A 21,348-nucleotide genomic window follows, 5' to 3' on the forward strand; every position below is an offset into this window, starting at 1 on the left:
TTGATCTGTATGCCTTATGTGCGCTCAGGGAGTCAACTAGCAGATGTTCTAACCAAAGGACTCAACGGTGCTACTTGTCATGGAATTATTTCCAAGTTGGGAATGGAAGACATCTATTCTCTAGTTTGAGGAGGAGTGTTCAATAGCAGAACAGGGAGAGAATCCAATTTTAGGCAGATTTAGGGTGGGGAAATCAACCTTTGCGTTCACAATTTTCAAGGCTCTATAGAGTTATCTCGATGAAAAACCTCACCATCTCATTTGTCCTTGGTAATTCTTATTCGACTTCTTGGAATATTAACTTCCATCGCAATCTTATTGATAGTGAAATTGCTTTTCTTGAAAGACTCATGTCTTCACTTACCACAATGCACTTGTCTCCCTCTACCTCAAATTCAAGGGTTTGTGCTTAATCATTCTAAGGTTTATTCTCAATAAAATCTTTCTTCTTAGTCTTGCCCAATTTCTCAAATCCAATCCCATTCTTTCCAACTAATTTTGTTTGGAAATCAAAAGCCCCTTCAAAGGTCAAGGCCTTTGCTTGGTTAGTGGTGCACAAAAAGGTAAATGTCATTGACTTGCTATCGATGAAAAGGCCCTACAAATCTCTTATTCCTCATTGATGCATTTTATGCAAAAGAAGTGGAGACTCAAATGACCATCTCTTTCTACATTGCCCAATAACATTGGGGCTTTGGCATAAGCTCTTTAGTTTAGCCAATTTGGTTTGGGTGTCGCTCAAGAGTGTTAAAGATATGAGGATTATCTCATTTAAAAGATTGAGGAACTCAATCAGAGGCAAGACCATTTGGGAAATTGTTTTTCTCACTTTACTTTGGATTGTGTGGCAAGAGAGAAATGCTAGGAGTTTTTAGGAAAAGTTGAGAACGGAAAAAGGGACATTGTGGGATCTACTTCACTTTTAGTCCTCCCTAACTTTAAGGAGTTGATTTCGGTTACTGAGTCATTTTGTGCATGCCTTTGTATATAGTTCTCGTTGTACAGTGGAGGAGTCTAGTGTTACTTTGATTCAGGTTTTGTATTTTGTGGGAAGGATCTCTCGTCCTTCTCTTCAACTTTTATTTATATAAAATCTTCTGTTTCTGATAAAAAAAAAAAAATACAGCATTGTTTGAACTCGTGTTACTTGGAAAAGGGTCCATTGTAGATTCTCCCCTTTGCTAATAACATTCTATTTCTTATTTAAAGAAAAAGAAACTCTTGTGTATGGATTCCTCACAATGTGTGATCAATCATAGAAGGAAATCTGAAAGCTAAATATTTACACAGTAGGGCACATTCTGCATAACATTATCAGAGGAAAATCTGAAATCTAGTAAATATCACCATCCCATAATCAATATTTACACAGGATGTGGAAATTAATAGTCCGGATAACAAGAAAGCTAAATATTACCTGGTCAAGGGCACAAGCAAACAGATCAAGTACATGTCCTTGATGTACAAGCTGCTTTGCAAGTCCCTCATAAAACTTCACAGCCTTATGATAATGAGGAGCAGAATCTTTATCCAGGTCCTTGTGTGAACGAATTGGTTCAGACAAAATTTTTGACACAATCTGCAAAATTTAGCATACATACAGATAACGTATAAGAACATAAACAACTATTTGAATTCCTAAAACAATAAATTAACTGAAAATATTAAATCACGTTCAGAAAGAACAAGGCTATATTCTATTAAGAAAAAGGAGCAAAGTTCTAGCTCTTGGACAGCATGGTCATTTTTATTAATTCGTGTCTCATATTTATAAGTTTGTAACTGCAGAAAATTAAAGGCACTCCTTATGGACTTCTTGTACTCCTGCATTAAAGGCTCCTCTCAATGTTATTCAACTTAACTGGCATTTGGTTTGTAATTCAAAAGGGGGTTGACAACAATTAGATGAGCTTTGTTCTGTCTTGATTTATAGTCATAATTGGACTAATTTTTGTAGAGGTTTCCACATATAGTGGTGGAGTTCAAGTCATATTCTGATCAGATATTGTATTTTGTGGGGAGGATCTCGCATCCTCCTTTTGATCTATTTACTAATATACAATCTATCTTTGTTTCTGATCGAAAACAAAAGAAAGTTTGTCTCCAGGTATACTTCACTATTTTTACCATTTTAAATGAAACCCTAAACTTTTTCCAGCCTCCTCTCTTTTTCCCATCCCCCCATTCCTTCTTCTTGTACCAATAATTGAGGAGAAACACAACTTTGAACCAAACCAAACCACAGAATATCTGACAGGCAAACCTGTCCATACTGGTCTTGATTTCAGATATGGATACTGCATCAGCAAGATACTGATGCATAAAAAATGATAAAGAAAACATTAAATAAAAAACTTCTCTCTTGCTTTCACCAACAAACTCTGCATTCTCAAGGGAAATTTGATCATCCAAACTCACAGCTATCATTCACCTTGGGTTAATTTCTATCCTTTTCTAGTATTATTCTCAAGAGCTGTTTGGCCAAGACCTGATATTCCCACTATATTTGCTTGATTGGATCTTTTTTCCCCTTTTCAGCCACTATCTTAGTCAGTTTGGATGTCAGTAGGAGTCTAAGGCCCTTTGGAGTTAGAAGATTTCATTTTTCTCCATCTTTTAAGCTTGTTAATGTTAAGCACATACTGGGTTTTGGCTTGAGCTTTTTCATTTCCTGTATTCTGCCCTTATTTCCTATGATTTGCTTTGTGTGAGACTTCTTTGATGAGTTGTTTACTGTTTTCATCTCTTTGGGGGTTGCCTAGTTGTTGCTTGGTTAATCTACTCTCTTTTATTGTAAGACTCAGATTGTTTGTTAAGTTGTCAGTCAATCTAACTTATTTAGGATGATGCTTGAGACTAGCCAAGTTGCAGCAATAGTTTTAAAAGGCGCAAAAGTATTCTATTTTTAGGTGCAAGGCACACTCTTGAGTGAAGTGAAACCTGCTCTAGTATACATATCAATTTTATAAAATATGATTCAAAATCCAATCTAATCAATAAAAAAGTTACAATTTTAAACATTTAAAAGAAACATTCAACAAAAAAAATAATGAAATTATATAAATTTCAATATATAATTAGAAATTTTAAGAATATAAATATTTAAAAATGAAAAGTAAACTAGACGAGGTGTGCCTCTTCAACAAGGCGCATGTCTTGGTAATTAAGGCGCTATAGCTGGGGAGTGGTTGTGCCTTGAGCCCAGGCGCACCTTAAGCACACCTTTTAAACCATTTTTCCCACATTGTATCAAAGCACCAAGTTCTTCTCCTCGCCTTTTCCTTTCTCTGCCACTTCATTTTGGCCTTAATCGCCAAAAAAACCAAAGGGTTGCACAGCCTTTGTTGCCAGCAGAAACTTTTTCTTTTTGCGGATTGCTCTTCGCCTTATTGCCAAAGTTTCCCTTCAATTGAGCTTTTGTTGATTAATCTAGCTACCCATCCTATTCTAAAATGTCCAGAACCTCCAGAAATTCCTCTGCAACCAGAACCACCAACATTGTTGCCCATCCTAATCCTAACGTCACTGCCACATAACAACCATCTGGAGAATACCAGATCTTGCAACTTTTGCTTAGGCTCAATGGTTGCAATTATCTAGACTGGTCATAGCATGTGAAGATGTTCTTGAAAGGAAAAGGGAAGTTGAGTCATATTCTGATCAGTGGGACATGCATGCTTCTCACAACAGCAAAGGAGATATCAGAGGCTCCTAAACAAACTTATTCTAGAATTCAAGATGCTACTCAAATCTATGAAATAATAACTAGAATTACAGCCAATAAGCAAGGTAATTCATCTGTTATTGAGTAATTACAATACAATGAAAGGCTTATAGCTTAACTTAGATCCTTACCAAAATTTTTAAGATGAAGTGCAGTGAAGATACTGTAATAATACACAGTTTGTGGAAAGAGAGGATTTTTCAGTTTCTTGCTGGTTTGGACATAGAATATGATCAAGTGAGGGTCCAGGTTCTTCTAGGGAATTGCTACCTTCATTGAACAAAGTCTTTTCAATTATAAGGGCTGAGGAAGGAAGGAGAATCATGATGCTTAATGTTCCTACTGTTCTGCTCTAGTCACTACATAACCAAGCATTGATTTGAGAAGTGGAGCCTCAGCTGAACCTGGAAATATTGGTCAACCAAGACCAATAAGCAAAAAGGATAATCTCTAGTGTGTCTACTGCAAGGAACTGAGGAATACTAAGAAGGCGATGCTGGAAACTCCATGGAAAACCAGTCTATTGATAAAAATAATGGGAACCAAAACGTTGGACACCAAAGCAGACAGGCCAACCTTGCTTCTTCCAAGGATAGCTGAGAATGCATGTGGAAGATACAGCTGTGACATATACAGCTGTGTGTGCACATAATTCCTGATTTGTAGGGATCTTTAATATTTCTTTCTTTATTTTTTCTTTTCTGCTACTGTATATATTTCAAGGGTTGTATAAATTTAACATATGAACCTGAAATACAATTTTTCTCCACATGATATCAAAGCCGAATTAGGCTCCTTGGGATGTGCAAAAACCACATCTAATAAGGTGGAAAACGGTTTGTTTTGAGAAAAAGAAAAGAGGATTAGGTGTGAGGAATCTCTTTGTGATGAATAAAGCCCTCATGTGCAAGTGGAGTTAGTGGTATGCCAATGAAAGAGAGGCCCTTTAGAAGCAAATCATTAGTAAAAGATACGGAAAAGATGATTGGAGGTGGCATTCTTACAAGGTGAGTGAGAGGTTTAGTGTGGGGCTGTGGGAAGCTATAAGGAATGGGATTTTTTGAATAGTACATAGGACATCCAGGTGGGTAATGGTCAACGAGTGAGATTCTGGAGGGACAAGTGGTGTGAAGATGAGTCACTTTGTGAGTCCTCTTCCTTATTTGCCCTTTCTTTGGGGGTGTTTAGTAAAACATAATACTTATTACTTAATGACTTCAGTTAACTTTAAGTTAAATATACTTAAGTTGTTAACTTAAAACTTACTGTTTAATTCTTACTTTAAGTATTAAGGTTATTTAATAAAATTAACTTTAAATTTATTCTAAATCATTAAATTGACATATTTATCCTCATAAATTATAGTAAGGGCAAAGTAGGTGAAGTAACAATGTAAGTCGTGGAGTAGCAAAAGAAATCGTAGAGGTAAATGGGGCAAATGTAAAAAGGTAAAATCAAAACGTAAACTTAAGAATAACGTGGCATTTGTTTTTTTGGCTTAATTCTAAATAGAACTTATATTTAACTTAATACTAAATAATGCTTAATAGTATTAAGTATTAAGTTGTTTGTTTTTTTAATATTTTATTTCTATTAAGTATTAAGCTGATTGTTTTTTTATATACTAAAAATCAATATTTTAATATTTTAATGTATTAAAAATAATATAATTTAACATATTTTTGAAAAGTTCAAAATAATAAAATTGTTATAATAAATAATTTATCATTATCATCCTTCCAAAAAATAATTAATACTACCATTTATCTGCTTAATGACTAAAGCCCAGTAAATTTTCCTTCTCTCTCCCAACGCTAACCCAGAAAAACTCAAAGAGTAAAAATTTTCTGCCATTTTTTCCATCCAACCAAACAAAAAGGACCTGTCAAATGGTGAAAGTGAGAAAAAAGAAAAAAAAAAACAAACCTAGCATAAAATCGCAAATTCGCCAAAACCCAAAACCCTCTAGATGTCTCTGGTAGGGTCTCCAGAAGTGACAAACACAAACCCACACGCAGTGAAGCCCATCTGTTCAGCAAAGGCAAAGATCTCAATGACATGTGGTGGGCACCGTCTTAAAGAGAGCGTGAAGCACCATTTTTGTCCACAGTCGGATCGCTACAGTTCTGGTTCCGATCATGAAGTGTAGTTAAAGCTGTGAAGAGCTTCAATGGAGTCTCAAATGGTGAAAAAGAAGAGAGGAAGGAAGCCTAAGGTCAGGGACTACTACGAAGGATCCACGGGAGGAAAGCGTGGCGTCGAAGCCGAAGAAGGAGACAGAGGCAGAATGAGAGAGAGGGCAAAGTCCGACCACCAGCAGCCTGTCGACGACAGCTACAACGGTGGAAGAACGTTGTTCCGGTCATCTACGACTGGCTTGCTAATCACACCTCGTTTGGCTTTCACTGCTTTGTCGGGTTGCAATCGTGATTTGGGGAGGTTTAAAAATCTTGTTTTTTCTATTTAGAAAAAGTTAAAAATTTTAAAAATTCAGTAATAAGTCGCCAAAAACTAGAAAAACAAACAACCTAAATTCTGAAAACAAATTGCTTTCAGCAAAAAGCCAAAAAAACAAACGCCACCTAAGTTAATTGTTTTTATTTATTACTTAAAGTTGTTTTTACTTTAAGTTATAACATTAAATTATTTTACCAAACATACTTAATTTACTTAATGACTTAAATTAAGTTATTAAGTTACTTTCAGTTATTAAATTGGTTTACCAAACACCCACTTAGTCCAAGGAAGCTTGGGTGGCCAATGTTTGGAACAGCGAAGGTGAAAGGGGTGGTTGGGCCCCTCATTTCTCTATGGCCTTTAATGATTAGGAGTTGGATTCTATGGAGCAATTTTTGCTGAAGATTCAAACAACTAGGGTGCAAAGGGATGTGGATGACAGGGTGATTTCGATAGCTTCGAGGTGTGGGAACTTTTCAGTCAAATCTCTTTATTCTATTTTGGAGCCCGAAGAATCTCTTTTGTTCTCTAGTAGCAACATCCGAAGATCGTGTGCACCACCTAAGGTGGCTTTCTTCACTTGGGAGGCAACTTAGGGAAAAGTCTTTAACTCTGGATAAAATCCAAAGGAGGGGTTTTATTTGGCAAATAGATGTTTCTTTTGCCTCTCTAAAGTAGAAACAGTCGATCACATTCTTCTTCACTATACAAAGTCACGGGTTCTTTGGCATCTACTTTTTTCTCTCTTTGGGGTGTCTTGGATTCTCTCCTACTGAATGAAAGAAACTCTTCTTGAGTGGCATGGGTCCTTCATAGGTAAAGTTCGTAAAAAGGCCTGGTAAGCGGCCCCTTTATGTATATTTTGGACAATGTGGAAGGAAAGGAACTTGTTAGCGTTTGACAATGAGGAGTTATCGATCCAAAGATTGAAGAATTCTTTTGTATGTAATTTGTGTTCTTGGTCTAAGGTGTCTGTAGATATGAGCCTTACTTGTTACCTTCATTGATTGGTTAGGCTCAAAGTAAGGGTAGGTGATGTTTTTTCCTTCTTTCCCTTTCCCTCTGGGATGAGCCTTTAGGCTTTTACTGTATACTTTGAGGTCGTTGTTCCTTGTGTCTCCTCTTTTCTATATATACCACTTCTCTTTACCTACCAAAAATAAAATAAAATCTTGTCCAACATGGGATAGAGAAGTGGCAAGAAATAAAAAATCAATGGTCGTGGGAGGACTCAAACCCTTTTTTTTTTTATCAGAAACGAAGAGAAATGTATTAATATAAGAAAAGATACAAGAGAAGGAAAAGATGGCCACTACAATGAGATACTCAAACCTTGGTTAAGAGGGAATTTGATCCAAAGGATGGCCACTAGATCATTTAGCCATTTGCTAAATTGTAGTGCAAAAAATAAAAATAAATAACTAAATAATAATAATAAGTTAATGTTGGTTTGTTTTTTCTTTTCAAATTTCTATTAGTTACCACCAATAAACATATATACTTAACTACGCGTTTAGTTTTATAATGATAATTACAAAAATAATATAAATTAAACAATATAATAAATTTTTTTTTTAAATGATAGGTAAATAAAAATGGAATTAAAAAACACCAGAAAAGGGCACACCAAAGTACACACGTTGTATACAACGACCGCCAAAAGGCGCCAAGAGAAGGAAAGGGAAAACAAAAAACTACACTCCCCCTTAAAGTGAACCCAACCAATCAATGAAGTCAACTAAGGACATCAGACCTTCGCATATATGCAACTTGGTCCAAGATTACAAGTTACAAAGAAACAAGATTTTCAATCTTTGATCAAAGACTTTTTCATTCTCAAACAATCTTCTATTTCTCTCCCTCCAAATTTTCCAAAAAAGGCATCAAGGAGTCGCTTCCCAATCTTTTTTTTGTTTCCTTCCAACAAAGGAATCATACCAACCTACCAAAGTCTCTCTTACAGCAGAAGGTACCACCCAAGAAACACAAAAAAGAGAGAACAAAAGCTATCACAACTCTCTCACATTGCCACAATGTAGCAAGATGTGGTCAATTGACTCCTAAATGTGACATGGGAAACATCTATTAGTTAGCAACCAACCTCTCCTTTGTAGTTGATCAAGAGTTAAAGAGTTTTTCCCCAAGTCGCCTCCCAAGAAAGAAAACTCACCTTAGGTAGAACTCACGCATTCCACACAAAACCTACTAGGAATGGCACTGATCTCCTTGACTTAAGGCTAGAGTAAAGGCACTTAACAAAGAAAGTTTCACTCTGTCTCCAACCAAATCACCTTATCCTCTCCTCCCCTAACTACCACCATATCTTGTAACCTCGCCAAGAAACACTCCATGATCTCAATCTCCCAATCATTTAAACACCTAGAGAAGCTAGGAGAAGCCACAAATCCACCACCCACGCCTCTTTTGAACTAGCTATGGCAAATAAGGAGAGAAAGGAAATACTTAAAAGGCTCATTTAGATAAAATTAACTATTAAATTTTTCTTTTCATCTTGAATATATCTCCACGCTCAAATATTATACATGTTTTATTTAATCAAATTAAAAATATTAATATATTTATACTTATCAGATTTAATTTGATAATACCAAAGATAAAAAATGAAATATTTTTTAGTTTTTAAATTTTTTTTTTTTTTATAAGCGCAAATATATTAAACGAGGCAAAAAGCCACAAAGCATACAGGAAGTATACATAGTAGCCAAAACAAAAGCCATCACTCACCACCCCTTAGGGAACGGCAAGCCATTCCAAAAAACCTAAAAGCAAAGAGGACTCCTCTCCCATATACACCCTAGCCCAACTCCACAAGTTACAAACAAAAGAATTCTTTAACTTCTGAATAACTAGAGAGCCCCCCCTGAAAGCTAATCTATTTCTCTCCTTCCAGACCGTCCAAAAAATACACAACGGAATGGAAGTCCAAATCCTTTTCCTCTTTCTCCCCACAAAAGGGCCCCTCCAACTGACTAACATCTCTTTGACTTTCTCTGGAAACACCCAATTAGCCCTAAACAAGGCCAAGACAATCTCCCAGAGAGGCCTTACAACTGTACAGTGTAAAAGAATATGATTTACATTTTCCTCTTCACAACCACACAAAAAACACCGGTTTGGAAACTGTCAGCCCTGTCTTTGAAGCTTGTCCAAAGTTAGGACCTTCTCCCAAGAAGCCTCCCAAGCAAAAAAAGCAACTTTGGTTGGGACCTTGTCCACCCAAATGCTCTTTTTCGGGAAGGTAATGACATTAGACCCTGACAGCAGCTTGTAAGCATCTCTAATCCGAAAGCGGCCTTGACCCTCTCCTTTCCAAATCACTGCGTCCTCTTCAAGAGAAATCCTCAAATCCCTCAACAAATGCAGCAACTCTCCTAATGCGTCCAGCTACCAATCATTAGAGTTTCTAGAAAGTCTTATATTCCAACCTCTTTGACCGAGGCTAGAATCCCACATCTCATTTACCGAGGCGTTCCTTTGGACCGCCAACGCAAACAACTGGGGAAAAGCTTGGGACAGCACCTCATTTCCACACCAATGGTCAGTCCAGAAACTCACCTTAGTCCCCTTTCCCACCTTGAACTCTATGTTATCCCAACACCAAGACGACTCCTTCAAGATATCCCTCCAAACCCCCACCCCAAACGTTCCGCGAGCCTCCTTTGTTCTCTAACCAAAACCCAACTGGCCATACTTCACCCCAACCACCCTCCTCCAGAAAAAATCTTCCTCAAAGGCGAACCGCCAAATCCATTTCCCCAACAAGGCCTTATTCAAAAGATCAATTTTCCGAATACCTAGACCCCCACTCTCCTTTTGGGTACACACCACCTCCCAATTGATTAGATGGATTTTTCTTTCCATACTTCCCCCTCCCCAAAGAAAATACCTTTGTAGTTTTTCAAGTCTTTTTACAACTAGCTTAGGCATGCGAAAAAGAGACAGTTGGTAAATCGGCATGTTGGCCAAAGTGCTTTTGATGAGGGTAATCCTCCCACCCTTTGACAAATATTGTCTTTTCCACAGTGCAAGCCTTCTTCTCATTCTTGCTTCAACCCCATCCCACATAGCCATGGCCTTGTGTTTGGCTCCCAAGGGCAGCCCCAAGTAAACCGAAGGGAGGGTCCCCACTTTACACCCTAACTCCACCGCCAACATCTCAATGTCTTCCACCTCTCCAACCGGGATTACTTCACTTTTAGCAAGATTTATTCTAAGACCAGAGGCTGCCTCAAACCACACCAAAATCCAGCTTAGGTAGGTAATGTGATCTTGCCTTGCTTCACATAAAATGATCGTGTCATCAGCAAATAGTAAATGGGAGACATTTATCTCCATTCCCCCCCTCCCTTGAATGTTACAACCTGAAATGAAGCCCCCATCAACAGCCCTTCTTAACATAGCGCTTAGTACTTTCATTCCCAACACAAAGAGGTAGGGGGAGAGTGGATCTCCTTGGCGTAACCCCCTAGAATTGGGATAATAACCAGCTGGCACCCCATTGACCAGAATAGAGAAACTTGCCGTTGAAATGCACCACCAAATCCATTTCATCCACCGGTCCCCAAAGCCCATCTTTCGCATGACCTTCATGAGGAATTTCCAATTGATACTATCATAGGCTTTTTCAATATCCAGTTTATATATCAGCCCTTTCTCTTTGCGTTTAAACCAATAGTCAATCACCTCATTGGCTATGAGCGAGGCATCTAGAATCTGTCTTCCCTTCACAAAGGCATTTTGGTCCGGCGAGACCACCTTGTCTAACACCCCCTTAATTCTATTGGCTAGCACTTTGGCCAAGAGCTTATACACACCCCCAAGCAAACTGATGGGTCTGAAATCCCCCAAGTCCTCAACCCCCCCTTTCTTAGGAATGAGGACAAGGAAAGTAGAGTTAAGGCTCTTGGAAAACGACTTTTCTTCAAAAAATTCCTTGAACACGTCCACAATTTCCTCTTTCACGAACTCCCAACAGAATTGCCAAAAGGCCACTGTGAACCCATCCGGGCCTGGGGCCTTATCACCATTCATCCCCATCAGAGCCGAATGAATCTCTACCTCAGTAAATGGTTGTTCCAAACCTTCAGCTTCAGCATGGCTTAACCTTTGGAGCTGCAGCCCTTCTATATCAGTTTTCCATGATTGGTCCTCTGACAACAACTGCTGAAAGGCATTCACAACCCCCTCTCTCACCTCCCTCTCCTCCTCCAGCCACCTCCCATTGATTTTGATCTTTTCCATGGAATTATTTCTTCTATGAGCATTAGTCATCCGGTGAAAGAAACCCGTATTCTTGTCACCTTCCCTCAGCCACAACTCCCTAGAAGATTGTCTCCAATGCGTTTCTTCCAAAAGAACCCATTTTTTAAAGACCTCCTTGGCCTCTGTTTTCAACTTTGTCTCTCTTTCTGTTAAACTCCTGTCACTCTCCACCCTATCCCAAAATTCTACTTGTTGCAAAGCTAGGTTTTTGTTAACTTCCAACCTACCAAACACATCCCTGTTCCAAGTTTTGATTTTATCCTTCAGACTCTTCAATTTTGTAGCCAATCTGAAACTAGCCCTTCCCCTCCCCCCCGCCTCCTGCCACCATCCCCGAAGAAGATCCTTAAACCCATCAACTTTGAGCCACATATTCTCAAACCTAAAAGGGGAGGGGCCCTTTCTAACCCCTCCACCTTTCAGTAAAACGGGAAAATGGTCAGAGGTGGGTCTGGGCAGCCTGCACTGAAAGACCCCACTAAAACAGTCCAGCCAATCTTGGGTCACTAGAAACCGATCCAGTCTAGCCCAAGCTTGGTTATTCCTTCCCCCACTCCAAGAAGCCACCCCCCCCCCCCCCCCTGCAATGGAATGTCCAGGAGCTCTAAATCATCCACCACCTGAGCAAATCTTCTCATGGCGCCAGTCAGCCTCCCCTGATTACTCCTTTCCCCAAGGTTTAGGGTGACATTGAAATCACCCCCTAAGCACCAGGGATCATCCCAGATTCCCCTAATCGCCCCAAGCTCCCCCCAGAGGGTCTCCTTGTCTTCTTTGGAAAACGGGCCATACACACCTGTAAATATCCAAGTCTTCCCATCCTCTACATTCCTAAAGCTGCAAGAAATTGAGAATTGGCCCATCTCCATCTCAAGGATTTCCAGGGTTCTTTTATCCCAGCAAATCAGAATCCCTCTTGCGGCTCCCTGAGCATCCAAAGCACCCCAATCAAGGAACCTCCCGGAACCCAAACTCCTCACCAGACCCTCATTCATGGACTGAATTTTCGTTTCCTGGATACAAAACAAATCAACTTTCTAGTTTCTAATCATAGCTTTAATCACTTTCCTCTTGGAGCTATCATTGACCCCGCGCACATTCCAACTCAAGAGCCTTATTTTCATTGGACTTCCATAATTTGGCACCCTCTTCCTTGCACAGTACCCTTTTTCTTCTTCCCCCCCTCATAGTTGACTGAACATTCAAGTCTTCTCAACTCTCTTTCAAATTTCGATTTCTCCAACATAACTTTACTGTGAATTCTTTCTCTCTTCTTCCTAATTTTAACCATGAACTCCAAGATATCTTCCTCTAAGCCCTCCGTCGAAAATCCCAGGAATTGACTGAACCTAGCCAAATCACTTTCTTCCCATCTCTCTTCCACCCATCCGCTCTCTTCTTGAGATATAGGCCGGGCTAGGCACAAAGCCTTTCTATTAACCTCCATGCTATCGTTGTTGATCTCTACCAAATCCCAGCACTTCCCTACAAACTGCTCTGAAGACCCAATTCCATTGCATAGACTATCCCCCTTGGTTGAATCCACAAGATCCCCAGAACGGTCGAAAGACTCCTTCGATGGAGTCCGACCAAAAGAAGAAAAGAGATGAGAAGGAGGGTCAAGAGCCACCATTCCAGAGGGGGACAGAGCATTATCATACCTTGCGTCTTCCTCCAGCAGGGCGCAGTCGGTCCTGGAGATCCCCCCCCCCCCCCCCACCCACACTGAGTCTCATCTCCACAGAGCCCCCACTGCCCATCCTTCACCCAAAAAGTGGAGATAGCCGCGTCTGGGCCCCTCAACGAGTTTCGGTTGCGCTCCGCAACAGAAAGGCCCTTCTCCGCCTGGGCCCTAAAAGAAACAGAAGAAGATGGGCTTTGAAAGTCAGGCCCAACCCCTTGAAGCAGACTCGAAGGCAAGGCCTTTTCCGTGGGCTTCCCACTCCCAGAAAGCACCGGCCCAGACGGAGTTAACCCAGGGGATTTAGATGCCTTAGACCAGCGAGAGAGCATTGCTTGGCCCAACAATCCCAACCCGCCCGAGGCATGGGGCCCGCCTGAAGGCCCGTCTTCGCTCCGAGATGGATACGAGGGTTGGCCCGACCCGCATGACTGACGCTGCGTCCCGTCTGCAGTCAGCAGGAAGTCCTCAAGCCTCGAGCCCTCCACCGCCACCATCACGCGCTCCCTTGCGCGTGCACTCGCATCACCCCCTACCTCCACTTCCGACGCGACAGCCTTCCCTTTCTTATCATTCGTCGGAAATTTCATGATAATTATGTTTAATTTTAATTATATATAAAGTATATATTTATGAAGTCATGCTAAGATCTTGGATCGACCACAATCGAACAATCAATTCAACCAGTAAATTGTGACCTAATAACTTTTTTAGTTTAATAACTTATTTGATTCTAAAAACATTGAAAAAGTTTATTTTTCCCACATTAACCAAGTAACATTATAAATAACTTACAATGCTTATATTCAATGTCTTTTTTTTTTTTTTGAAAGGTAAATAAGGATTATATTAATAAGAAACAAGGTATACACAACGTATACAAAATAAACAAAAGACCAAAAAAGGCGGGAAGACACAAAAACCAAAAACTGCGCCCTATAGAGAACCCAGCATATTTAGTGTCAATTTATTTTTCATTAATGTTGTATCCAAGTTCCACACCCATTATTGAAATTCTTTTCAATTGAATCCTTATGTCCTAAGATTTTAGGATAAAAAGAATTTGACACCTAGACACGTACCCACACCTGACACCCATACTCAAACCCATGTAACATAGGACAGTGCACTTAGTTATGGTATGGCCTAATGGGTCAAGTTAGTGCCCAAAAATAACTCCACACTCCAAATCACAACTGTTAATCTTAATGGTAGCAATTATCCATTTTGGTCTCCTTTGGCCTTGGTCTATGAGAGTAAAGGAAACCAAGTAACTTGAATGGCAAAATTTTATTCTAAAAAAATAATGAAACATAGTTTTATACATTTATCCTATGCTTAATGGGAACCAAAGAATTACACAATCATATCTTGGCTACCTCACATTTTGCATCCTACCACAAGCATTGGGAATATTTGTTTGTTCTTTCTTCCTTTCCTTTTTTTTTTTTCTTTTTTTTTTTTTCTTTTTGTGATAGGTAAGGTATATGTGTTTAAACAATGAAGAAGAGATTTGGGATATGAGCATCAAGCAGCAAAATACATGAAACAACACAAAACTTAAGTTGGGCTTCCATCTATACAACCTTCAGGATTCTTTTCAAAGAGCTAAATAATTTTTTTGTTTCTAATAAATAAATAAAAATTGAATTAAAAAACAATAAAAATACAAAACTCAAGTAAACAAGATGTATACATGAAACACTCAAAAGGCAAAAATAAAAGAGAAAAAAACTCTTCTCATCTCAAAGACAGCCAAAGCTACAAACTTGACCTTCCAATCATATCCCTAAATGCCCAAACAAAGGATTCATCCATATTTCATACTACCAATATGTTGAAAAGTTGAAAAGTTGAAAACAAAAGGCAACCTAACTTTAAGCCACCACACAGTAGCCAAAGCGCATGTTTGGTTGATTCCTTATCCACCTTACACAAAAATAAGTAAACAAATACCAATTTGCTATCTTCCTAAACCTTTGCTCAAGTTCATCCAAAGTGAGAATTTTCGCTCAAACACTGAAATGGAGAAACCAACTGTAGATGAAGCAAGTGATTCTCAAACCCTTTTATATGGGAAACTAATACCATGATTTGAAGACAAAACCTTATATAGTAGATTCACTAAAAGAATCAATCGATAGATAACTTCTGCAGTATCTTATCCTCCTTTTCTACAAACAGAACCATTTCCTGAATACAAAGATAAGAACAATTCTACCAATTCAAACTCCCAAAGGTGGAACTTCTAAAGAACCTTAGATTCCAATGACCCTAACCACATTCCCATTCCAATTTCTGCCACCATGACTACAACAAAGAGAAGATCTGGAAATCAATCCTTGAAAGTGGTTTCCCCACACTAAATGACAAACAAAAAATTAGTTCTAATACTCTTAAAGACAGAAATCATCTCAAGGCCTCGAAAGGGCTCTTTTTATAAACTAGAACTTACAGACCCTGGTCCAAACACCAACCACACTCTTCCTCATTGAACTTCACCACAATGAACATCTTCCACTGCTTATATTTTACTTATAACAAACCTCTAAAGCCAATTACCTAGCAAAGCCTTGTCAAGATCCAACATATCCAATTTGCTAGGTGCAATTTCTTCTCTAAATTTCCTTCCCTAAAAAAATCTCTTTGAATCTTCTCTAATTTTTTTGGACAGAATACTTTTAATAAGCATAAGCCAAGCCCCCAGCTCGTTGAGGCAGGTTGCACAAAGGAAGCTCATAAGTTCAAGATGATTGAAGAAAAATGACCTTTTGACATTCTTGCCAACTTGAACAAGGAATATCAATTGATTTCTATCCAGATTCTGGAGAGATACTCTGCACACTTGTGGTTGAAGGAGGAAAATATATGAAATGCTACATTGAAACTTTTCTTCTATGTGAGATAGGACCACCCTTTAGTAAACAACAAGATGCAAAAGTGTCTGAACCATTTCATGAGACTGCAAAAGTCAGTGAAATTTCAGATGAGAAGGATAAGTTGTTACAATTACAGCAAAAGATTCAGCACACACAAGAATCTTGTTCTAACATTGGGGAAAGAGGACAATTAGGGAGTTCTTCTAGATCCCATGCTCATCACACTTCATCAGCAGATACTCTGTCAACCTCCATCTGGTTTTTCAATGCTCCATCACTTCACAACCTAGATGGCATGGTCTCCATCAGCTAGACACTGTTTCTTCTACACTAGTCCACATGTGTAATCCAGTCTGTGCTATGAATGCCTCTAGTTTACTATCTAAATCCTCTTGGATTCTTTTGTACTATACATTGGCATCCCAGGGTGCAAAAGTCGAATAGCCTTCGCCAGCCACTGTTTCCTTTACATTGATCCACAAGCATAACCCGAGGTTTGCTAGGAATGACCCTAGTTTACTATCTAAATCCTCTTGGATTGTTGTTTCTGGAGCAACAGATCATATCACCAGCATATCTTCCCTTTTCACAACATATAACACATGTTCTTAAAGAGATAAGATCAGGGTTGATACAGGACCTTTATCCTCTATATCTGGAAAGTGTCCACCATTGTGTCACCTTCCTTGTCTCTCTCATTTGAACTGCACGACCCCAGTTTTACTACCAACCTTTCATCTTTTAGTAGTATCCCAAATCCCTGAACAGTGCAACTCTTTATTCCTCTCATATTGTAATTCAGGATCTGGAATTGAAGAAAATAATTGGCTGATAGTACCAGAGAGTGATGTGATCTCCATCTCTTGGACTGTCCACAACCTTCACCTACCGCTGTTCAGTGTGGAACAGCTTTTTGGATTGCAGAGGTATTGTAAAAATGTCCCTTCTTTGGTTAATAAACATCGTGTTCTTCAATTCCATTGGGCAGAATGTGAATTTACCAACAAGCTTGCTCCTCTTATCCACCTGGACGTGTTTTTCCTCCTCTTTTTTTCTTTTTGGGAAGACCAATTATTCACTTTGATATATGAAATCCTCCTTGCACAACTTCTTTTCTTAATGAACATTTCCATCATGAAAGAAATGTTAAACAGCCACTGACAGGGATTGCACAGAAATGCAAATTCAGTAAGGACAATTTGACAGGACCCAAAGGTTCTGAAATTTTAACACCAAATAAAGCAAAAGGAAACTTAATTTTCATGCGATTACTAGGAAACTAGCAAAACTTACAGCTCCCGCCCCTTCTGTTGATGGACCACCAATAAATGCCATGATCCTAGCTCCAGAACCAGGAACACATGCTCCCAACAAACTAGCAGCCACACTCAACGCAGTGCTTGTGCACCGCACAGCCCTCTGGTCTGCTGGCACAGGCCAAGGATCCTTCTGAAGCTCCTCAAGAACCTTGCAACATAAAATTCAATCAATCAAACACCCAAGCTACCAAGTCTGACAAATCAAGGAATAACGGTGGATATTCCAAAAGCAACTTTTTTTCCAAAGAAATAATGAGTATTATTGTTTTTGGGTTATTTTTTATCATTGAAGTGCTTGAATTTTTCAAAACGTAATCCTTCAAAAATGTCTCAAACAAAACATGTTTTTGGTATTGATTCATTCTTTCTATTTTTGGAAACAGAAAACGGTTTTATTTTTGCTGCCAAAACATGAGAGACCGGCCAAAAAAACAAATAAAGAATTCAGCAAAAAAAAATGGATATTTATCAGTGAAAGAAAACGTTTAATCTATCAAACAGCACACCTGCACACCCCTTCAACAAATCAAGGAACTGCCTTAAAGCAGAATCAGGGATATTTAGTAGTGAAAAGAAAATAGATTTCTCAGCACCAATTCTATCCTCAAAAATGAAGAACAATAAGCATTTCCGTACTACTTGACAAAAGTTTCCAAAATGCCATCTTCAAAAAATGAATCAAACGTGGCCCTAAGAGTCTAATTCTTTCTCTAATTCTCGGAAATAAAAAACAATTAGCAGTATATTCATTGACGTTATTGATACCGAATCAAGCGCAAACTCGCACTCAGCCACAGGCAGCAAAAACCGCGCAATGCTCTCGGCGGACAGCCCGTCCCTAGAGCCAGCAACAACGCCAGTAGTCGGTCTGGGCTTCCTGGCAAAAAAATTCATCTGCTCAAGAAGCTGATCCTTGGAAACATCCTTAGTCCCCTTAAACACGTAGCTCTTGGAAACGTGCCCGAACCCTAGCTCATGAACTTGCACATATGTCCCGAAGGTGATCATCCCCACAAGAGAATTATCTGGCACCAGATCCATAGCCTGCGCGAGCGCGGACTTGAGAAACCCCATCTCCTCCTCGATCAAGCAGGTGTCAACGACCAACATAAAAACCATGGGAACAGGGGTGGCATCAGAAGGAGACTCGTACTCGAGAGTTGTGTAGTTGGGGAAGAGCTCGGCGGGGAGGTTAAGGTCGGAGATTGAGGAGTAGTGGGCGGGGAAGTGGTTGCGCTGGAAGCAGAAGGGGCAGATCCAGAGCTTGGCGGAAAAGTCGACGATAGCGAAGGGGTTGAGGACGGATCGGCATGTGCGGCATCGGAGAGGAGTGTATGGAAGGACTGGCATGGATGGGAAAGGTTTGAGCGGAGTGTAGATGGCGGCCACTGGGATTATGCTCTGAGCTGATTCTTGCTTCGTCCCGGGTATCACGTTCCATGGCATCCGCACACCGTCCTGAGCTTCCAGCTCCAAGAATTCCACCATGCTTTCGTGATTTGGATTCGTCCGACTGATGTTCTGCAAGGGAGAGGTGAGAGGAGGGGGGAGAGTGAGATTTGAGTCACCGCGGAGAATTCCACGGATCTACCGCGAGAAGAGGATAATAAGGTAATTTTCTTATATTATTACATCCTTGATCCTTCATCAAAAATTGTAAATCAAGTTTGCAAATGTTTCTATGTCTACAAGTTTTTTTATTAAATCGGTTTTATAAAGTTGTAATTTTTACATATTATATCAACAAAGTTTTCTTGATCTACCTATTCTTCTTGTAACTTTGGGTTATTGAATTCTTCTAATATTATATTAACTAGTTCTAAGTTTTTGTATAGTTTTTTTTACTGTTTCAATATTTAATAAAATCTTTTCTTGTATAATATTTGCAGTTTTTATCTCATTATCTGACTCTACCTCTATATTTATAGTTTTATAATTTTCAAAAGTTATACTTGCACTTTCATCTTGGTTTTCATATAAACTACTAGATGTTGGATATTTTTTTACTGGTTTATTTATTTGGGGTAATTCCCACTCTTGTCCTAACAAATAATCTATATTTACGATTTTGCTAAAAAAATACTAAACTCAAGATTATGCAAAAAAATAAAACATATAATTTTTTTTTTAATCTTATATGCTAGAGACTAATATTAAATTAAGAAAATAAATAGAGAAATAGAGTATAAATGCATGGTTTGAACTAGATAGTGCAAATAAAAATTGAGTGCATGCTATTTTGATAGAAATACTATAAATATATAAAATTACCTCACTAGTAGCATTTGATTTCATCAATGTATTCCAACCAATACCACAACTTGCTTAAATAAAAACATAACGTATTAACAAAAAAATATTATAATAAATTTACCTACAACTAGAAGTTGTATGCATCTTAAGAACAAAAAATACTGCTACCAATCTATCTTAAAATTTTAATTGACATCATTCAAAATAAAAGGTTTCTCAAATTTCATAATTACTATATGCTTTCATATATATCAATTGGATCAAATTACCTTGACAATTAAAACTCATTTCTCTAATTCACCATTGATCTTACCTCTTGATCTTCTTTCCTCCGAGAAAAATGAGAATTAACCAGTCATGCTTGGATATTTCATCTCACAAGGCGTGTTCGACTAGTGAGAAACTGAGGAAAAATAAAATAAAATAGAAAATTCTATTAAGAGTGAAAATTTATAGAAATTTTTACAATTAAGAGTATCCAAAAGGGCCTTACATGAGAAATCCAAGTTTTTATTTATAAGCTAAGGTCAAGTGGACACTTGGCAACCTCTCATTGGCATTTTAGAAACTTCCAAATTCACAAATTTGGTGCTTAGCGTCAAAATCATGATTTTGCATGATCTTCGACCATTTTGCACAAGGACTATTAATTTGACATGATCGTTTCGCCGCTTCATACAAAATTTTGCACAGTGGTGCAAAATCCACTTTGTCATTACAGCAAATTCTTTTTTCTAGTCTAATTTGCATAGTCATTTGAAAATTTTCCATGATCATGCAAAATTGCAATATAAAGTTTTTTAGCTCTCCTTTGTCGATTTTTCAATCTTCTTCTTTTGACTCCAAGTTAGCTACCTTTAATTAGCCTAAATCTCAGTCCAAACCAATTGTATTACTTCTTCCATTATGCATTTGGATCATCATCAATATTATTTGCCTTTTTCAAATTAACTCATCTCTTTCGTCACCAATTTATCAAAACCATACCTTGAAATGACTTCAAAACTTCATAAAACTTGTTAGTAACTATTGCAATAGTAACAATGTATCTTGATTTTAGGCGCATCGCCATTCTAAAGATGGGGTGGCCTAAGCAATCAAAGGATATGGACTATCCTTTATGGACAAGACTATATATGGTTGTAGTGGGAGTGACCAATCCTAAAGATGAAACTTTTTACTCAGTAACATTAATGTCAAGTATCATTATGCAAATTATTAGGAGGTATTTGCATATTTTATGCGAGACTCCGTTATCAGTTTGCCCAGTAACGAGAGTAGTCATATCTCACTAAAAGAAATAACCTAGCACCAATCAAACATTTGACTTCTAATGCCTAGGTCAAATTAATTTAAAAATGATTTAAAGACTAGTCAAGTCTAGATACTTTTATTCTAGAGGATCTTTTAGTCTGCGAATCTTGTATAAATGGTAAGATGACTAGAAGGCTCCTATATTTCTAAAGGACATGGAACCAAGGACTGTTTGGAGTTAGTGCATACTAAAGTGTATGAACCTTTTTGTGTTTATACATGGAAAGTATGGGTATTTGATTATTTTACTAATAAATACTCTAGGTCTGGATATGTAGATAAGAAGTTTGATGCCTCTAATAAATTCATGGAATTTAATGTGGAATTAGATAACCTATTGGGTAAACATATCAAGGCACTTCGATTAGATCAAGGTGGTGTGTTTAGTAGGTTCAATCTTTTCCATATGGAGCATGAGATGATATCCCAGTTGTGTGC

At 38.4% G+C, this 21,348-nt stretch overlaps 1 protein-coding gene across 1 annotated transcript in view; it reads right to left on the reverse strand.

The window, feature by feature from the left end:
• The window catches only part of LOC100267470 (protein transport protein SEC23 C), a 56,860-nt gene extending 37,830 nt beyond the window's left edge, over positions 1–19,030 (reverse strand). Inside the window, exons 1-3 of the mRNA XM_002265065.5 lie at positions 18,109–19,030; positions 17,318–17,491; positions 1,418–1,579 (exon numbers count right to left, since the gene is read on the reverse strand). Coding sequence (XP_002265101.1) covers positions 1,418–1,579; positions 17,318–17,491; positions 18,109–18,831 — 1,059 coding nt within the window. The 5' untranslated portion in view covers positions 18,832–19,030. The remainder of the gene's footprint in view (positions 1–1,417; positions 1,580–17,317; positions 17,492–18,108) is intronic.
• Positions 19,031–21,348: the final 2,318 nt, after the last annotated feature.

Source organism: Vitis vinifera, chromosome 15 (genome assembly GCF_030704535.1).
Source record: "Vitis vinifera cultivar Pinot Noir 40024 chromosome 15, ASM3070453v1".
In the NCBI taxonomy this organism is placed as follows: Eukaryota; Viridiplantae; Streptophyta; class Magnoliopsida; order Vitales; family Vitaceae; genus Vitis; species Vitis vinifera.